Source organism: Rhincodon typus, unplaced genomic scaffold, assembly GCF_021869965.1.
Source record: "Rhincodon typus isolate 14 unplaced genomic scaffold, sRhiTyp1.1 hic_rhity00012981, whole genome shotgun sequence".
Lineage (NCBI taxonomy): Eukaryota > Metazoa > Chordata > Chondrichthyes > Orectolobiformes > Rhincodontidae > Rhincodon > Rhincodon typus.
Window position 1 is genome coordinate 1 of NW_025978619.1, and position 6,442 is coordinate 6,442.

The window sequence follows — 6,442 nt, forward strand, 5'->3', positions numbered from 1 at the left end:
TGTGTGAGAAGATCCAGCTGAGAGAGCTGTTTACTCAGTGCTTTGTTAATTCAGCTTTTGCAGCATCTATTCCATTTTCATTTCAGATTTCCAGCACTTTGCTTTTTTATTTATCCTTTTCGTTGCATTTACTCACAACACTGGACTAAAATCCCAAAGCTCGGAAACACTTGGTCAAGATTAGACAGCATTCCTAAAGCACAAGAATCACCTGGTCTGAACGGGACATGGAGCACATTAAATTCTAAGGGAAAACCTTTGGTCCTTCCGTCTGCTGCCGAGATTTCTGGACTTTGACAGGTCTGTAAATGGCAGTCTGCTTTTAGAATTTAATCTGGCATGTCTTTCATACAGTGAAAAAACTACAACAGAAATAAAGCCCGGCATCCTGTGCTGGAATTCCTTCAATTGTATTCCATCAGTCATTGAGTCTATATATAGTATGTGCTATTGAGAAAGCAAGCCAAGAGAGTGTACTTTTGGTTAAGGAGGCTTTACTTCACGTCGCTTGTCCTCACCTTCTGCACCCCTCACCAACCTGCTCAGTTATTTGTGGAGAAACTATCCTTATCACTGACAGCCAGTTTCCCCCGCTATAAATGTTTAGCCCAAATTCACTTCATCTCAGCTCATCTGCTTTTGAAATCCTCATTCACATTTTTTTTGTTCTCAACTCAACTATTCCACTTGCTTGCAGCTGTTCTCCCACATTCTAAACTCTGTCAACTTGACAGCATCCAAAACTCTGCTGCGTGTCTTGATTTGCAGCAAGTCCCATATCATGTATCACCCATGTGGTCACTGACTGATGTCTGGTCAAGTAGTGTCTTGATTTCAAAATTCTATCTTTCTAAGCTCCTCCAATTCCTACAACTCTTTCCATCTCTAACCTCCTCCAACCTCTACCCGACATGATGTCTGCTGTCTTCTAATTCTGACCTTGTGTACATTCCCAATGACAACGTTGTTAAACTTGAAAGAGTTCAGAAAAGATTTACAAGAATATTGCCAGGGTTGGAGGGTTTGAGCTATAGGCAAGGCTGAATAGGCTGGGGCTATTTTCCCTGGAATGTCAGTGGCTCGGGGTGACCTTATAAATCATAGAGGCATGGATAGGGTGAATAGTCAAGGTCTTTTTCCCCAGGGTAGGGATGTCCAAAACTAGAAGTTCAAGGTGAGAGGGCAAGATTTAAAAGGGACCTGAGGAACAACTATTTCATGCAGAGATGGTATGTATATTGAATGAGCTGCCAGAGGAAGTGGTGGGGGTTGGTACAATTACAACATTTAAAAGGTATCTGGATGGGTATATGAATAGGAAGGGTTTAGAGGGATGTGGGCCAAATGCTGGCAAATGGAACTAGATTAATTTAAGATATCTGGTCGGTGCGAATGGTTGACTTTTGTGACTGATGGTCATTCAGTTCCTCAGCCAGTGAAATCAGATCTGCCTCATCAGCTAACTGTGCGGAGGAGCAGTTGGAGGTAGATGTCTTCAGGTACAATGGCATCTGATTGTTCAAGTGCAGTGTGTACAATTGAGGTGACATTTTCTGTGTTGTATATCTCTATGACTATGCAAGGGGAATCACCCGGTCTGAAGTGGAGAGAGCTCACAGAACTAGAAAAAAGGGCAAGTCCCTTGAAGCATGATACTGTTCCATGTGGTGTGGAAAATGGATACTGCCCAAAATCTTTAATGCACGGTACATCAGAGGTTAGATAAACATGACAAACCACAGTATACAAAGGGAATAACCAAAACATGTCAATTTTATGGAAAGAAAAATAAATTATATACAGTATTTACAATATGATCCACATATATATATTCTATCATGAAAATTACTACAGATCAAGAAAGAAAACTTCAGTCTATTTCAATTTTGTCTGTTTCTGCACAATATTACTCCGATAATCTTTAAAGCACTGAGTCTTCTTAAGGCATGCCAATGAATTGTTGGCTGTTCATTTGGCATCTGCTGGTTCCTGAGGTGACGTTGCCTCTCTGGAGAATGTTGTTGTTGCCAATTTGTTGGTAAATGGTTGACCTTTGTGACTGATGGTCATTCAGTTCCTCAGTCAATGAAATCAGACCTGCCTCGTCAGCTAACTGTGTGACGGAGGAGCTTCTCCAAGTGGAAATAGATGTCTTCAGGTACAATGGTGCATCTGATTGTTCAAGTGCAGTGTGTACAATTGAGGTGACAGTTTCAGAACACAGGTCCCTAGTACCTAAGTGACCTCTCATTTGTTGAGTGTATTGAATGTTGGCACTCCAAGTAGCTCCCAACATGCAATTCAAACAACTATTTGGCAGTCCTGCTGAAAAGAAATTTAGCTAATTACCACTTTGATCATGTTACACTGTTTAAAATCAATTGGGATTTGGTGTTCCTGGCTAGTCCATAATTTATTGCTGAGAGAGCAGTTGACAGTCAACCAATTGCTCTGTAAATCTGGAGTCACACATAGGTCAGACCAGGTAAAGATGGCAAATGTGTCAATGAACTGCAGGGCGCGGTGGGGGGTGAAGTTCATGACAATTGTTGCATGATTATCATTTAGACTAGTTTTTCTTTATTCTAGATATTTACTGAATTCAGATTTCATCATCTACCATGAGAATCAAACCCTTGTCACCAGAATATGTTCTCGATTATGAGTGACAGAACCATTATGCCACTGTCTCCACTGTCAATACTCTGATCTCAATGGATTTTTAGTTATTGAGTATTGTGGGTGCATTGTGACATTTGTCGCCAGACTAAACAACTTTCCCTGCCTTCAGGCAGTGTGTTTCCTCCCCTCAGATTGCACTGTACACATCTGTGCTGAATCAAGAGGATTTTTTTGACAATCCTTTGGCAATTTTCACCTTGGTCTCAGCCTTTCCATTTGACTGGGGTTGTGTGGAGATGATGTGTGGTCCTGGATTTTCCAATCATTCATGAAGTGTCTGAATTCTTCACTCATGAACTGAGGTCATTGTCACTCATCACAATGTCAGGAATGTCATGTGCTTTCAGATATTCTACAATCTCACTGTCGCCAACATCAGCTGCTCTAACTCCCTGCTGCCTGAATAATCACCAACTGTGACAAGAAAATCAGTTCCACTGTCAATGAAGAGCTGTACTCCGTGCTTCATCCATGGGCTGTCTGGGAATGTCACGAGTCATGAGCAGCTCTTTAAATTGTTTAGTTTGATGTTCATTACAAGCGCTGCATTGGCTGATGTGGTCCTTCATCTCATTGCTCACGTTTGGTCAGTAGATGACTACTCTTTCTTTCCTCAGACTTGACTTAATTCCTTAGTGGTTTGTATGGGATTTGCTTCAGCATCTCTTTGGAATAATGACCCTGCTTCCTTTGTATAAAATACCACCTTGGGTGATCACTTCATCCCTGTCCAATACTCAGTCACAGGGGTGTCTCTGATGGTTTCAGGCCATCTTTTCATCACAACTTCCGGTAACATTTGAAGAGTTGCATTTCATTGTGTAGTTTCCATAATCTGAGGAAAATGTTTGTATGTCAGACTCAATGTCTCTGCTGAGCTGATGATCTCAGAGCATTTCATACAGTTGCTGGATAAATTTGGAAGGTTCCATACTCTCGCAGCATCAACTTCCTTCAGAGAGAGTACAGCTCCCAACAGCATGTTGGTGACATACATCTGCTTCCCTTGCTTGTATATCTTGTGTGAATGCATTGATGTTTATGAAAGTTTCATGAACCTGAGAATGATTTGTCACATACCTCAGAAATTAAATGATTTCCCCCCTGTGACTACATTGGTGTTCACAGAGTTTCAACGATGTTGAAAATGATATGTCACAAACCTTGCACTTGAACAGCTTCTCCCGAGTGTGGTTGCGTTGGTGTGTGCGGAGGTTCCCTGACCGTGAAAATGATTTGTCACACATCTCACAAGTGTACGGTGTCTCCCCTGTGTGAGTGCGTTGATGTTCACGGAGGCCTGTTGACCGTGAGAATGATTTATCACAAATCTTGCACACAAATGGCTTTTCCCCTGTGTGAATCTGCTGGTGCCTGCGGAGAGCAGATGACACTGAGAATGATTTGTCACACACTTTGCACATGTACGGTTTCTCCCCTGTGTGAACACGTTGGTGTGTGTGGAGACCTGATGACTGCGAGAATGATTTATTACAAACCTGACATGTGAATGGTTTTTCTCCTGTGTGAAACCTCTGGTGGGTCAGGAGGTGGGAGGATTGGGTGAAAGCCGCCTGACATACCTGACACCTGAATGGTTTCTCCCCTGTGTGAATTCTCTGGTGTATCAGGAGATGAGTAGATTTCACAAAAGCTTTGTCACAAACCTCACACTTGAAGCGTTTCTCTTCCATGATGTTGTCCTTTCATTAACAGGTATACCACAAATGCATTGTTATTAAAAGAATTGTAGGACACTTTGATGTTTGATGAATGAATGAAGCTCTCACCACACTTGGAGCCACTCACACTTCTTCCCAGTCTCTCCCTGACCGATCACCCTCAGCCAAACCTTCAGAAAGGTTGGCTCTGATGGAAGGCTCCACACCACTGACCAGTTTCAGATCTGATGATAAGTCAAACCTCCCTGATCTGACCGATTTCCAGATGATGGTTTCACTGCCATGCTGTGAAGGGACTGGATGTCCTTCCAGCGTTGTACAATTGTTCCTTCTGTGATGGTCGAGCATCTATCTGAAATATCTATCCACTCTGTATTCTTTGGTTAGAACGGTGCAATCCTTCTGTAAAACAGGAAAAGAAAACATGATTTCCTCCAACTCCCTCTACTCCTTTTCTGAAGGGGCTGACTCCTCAGTTAGAAACTGTTCCATAGTGAGTGCTATTCCCCTTTCTTTTTTCCTCACTTGACTGTCACACACTCCGGTCCCAACTGGGACAGTGGATAGTGACCAGGAACAGACAGTGTAACTCCTTTCTTTCCACCACCCAGACCCCATCTTCCCAGCCACCGTGAGGGCAATTAAAAAGACAGTCAGGTGGAGTGTAAAATGGGTTGTCAATTCACTATGAGCTTAAGTTGTGCTGGCAAAGGCCATATTTACCTGTAAAGTTATTAACATGTTATCATCTAGAACAGTTTAAAGCTTATTACATAATTGGAAAAATTATAAAATAAACCACACCAAACAATCTAAGTGGAGCACAGAGTTTAAAAGATCTTAAACACACAACAAAGTTTTCACTTACTCCATAAACCATCACTTTACAGACCCAAATCCAGAGAGGTCTGCCTCAAATCTTCTCATGTAATTCAGCTGACTTTTCTCAGTTCTTTCTTCTGAACTTTGAATTCTTCTTACTTCAGTGCCCATAAAACTGCAAGCTTTGAACCAACCACTCCTGGTCTGTAATTTACTGAAACTGACTTTCTGGTCAGGGAATTTATTCCCTGTACTTTTCAAAGTCTTTTCAAAACTGCTTGAAAACTTCAATATTTGAGTTTCCTAAGCCCTGATTATACTAAGTCAAAAACAAACTGATGGCTCTTAATGTTTACGCTTCCAGTCCTAAATGCTGCACAGTACCAACAGCTTACTGTTAACAGTACAGCAGTTCCCTGCTCTGTTATACATATTGGATGAGATCATGGTTCTGGAAGGATTGACTGACACTTTTTTTTTAATAACCTTTCACAAAAGTAACAACCATCCATTTGCCATAAGCTTGAAATCAAATTTCAAAAAGTTATATGAGAAATTTGATAAACAAATTTCATCACAACTGGAAAATGGCATTGAGGGAGGTGATCAGCTAACATGAATGAGTATGCTGCAGCAGGCTTGAGCTAATTGCTGAATAGTCCTATGCAAATGTTCCTATTCCACACCAAAGTTGTAGAGGTTTGAAACTTAACAAATGAAACAAATGCCAAATCAATGGTTAATATTAAATTTGAGATTTTTCTTCTTCAAGTGTTAAATGGATAGGGGAAGGGCAGGAATATGGAGTCAGGTGACAGATGTACCATGATCTCACGGAATGGTGGTACATGCCCTATACACTAAATGGCTAACTCCTATTCCTGTGCACTGAGCCGAGTAACGAGGCAAGACTCCCTCAGCACGGCCGCTCCTGCAAGACAACGTTGTGTCCAATGAACTGAATAAATCACAGCCCACAGGATAATAACCAGCTCCCAACACACACACACAGAACTGAACAATAGGAAATCAGTAAGAATCCTCAGACACTCTGCACCTCCCAGATAATTACACCTCAGCTTCTCAAATTCAGGAATTAGCCATCAACAAAACTCAGCCTGGAAATCAGAGGGAAATACTTCCAATAAACACACTCAATATCCAACACACAGCTCCAGTCAAATAGTTCAGCACAAAGCACCGAGTAAACAGCTCTCTCAGCTGGATCTTCTCACACAGCATAAGGGACATTTCCA

General features: G+C 41.7%; 1 protein-coding gene across 1 annotated transcript; it reads right to left on the reverse strand.

Moving 5' to 3' along the window:
* Positions 1-1,773: 1,773 nt before the first annotated feature.
* On the reverse strand, positions 1,774-5,438 carry LOC109934564 (zinc finger protein 391-like). The gene is made up of 2 exons (XM_048594690.1): positions 5,233-5,438; positions 1,774-4,766 (listed from the first exon to the last, which is right to left on the reverse strand). Exon 2 carries the CDS (start codon positions 4,374-4,376, stop codon positions 3,771-3,773), a length of 606 nt encoding a protein of 201 aa, XP_048450647.1. The 5' UTR covers positions 4,377-4,766; positions 5,233-5,438; the 3' UTR covers positions 1,774-3,770.
* Between the last annotated feature and the right edge of the window lie 1,004 nt (positions 5,439-6,442).

What these genes read in the sequence shown, in the direction of transcription:
- LOC109934564 (XM_048594690.1), bottom strand. Translation starts at nt 4,376, where the DNA reads ATGGAAGAGAAACGCTTCAAGTGTGAGGTTTGTGACAAAGCTTTTGTG.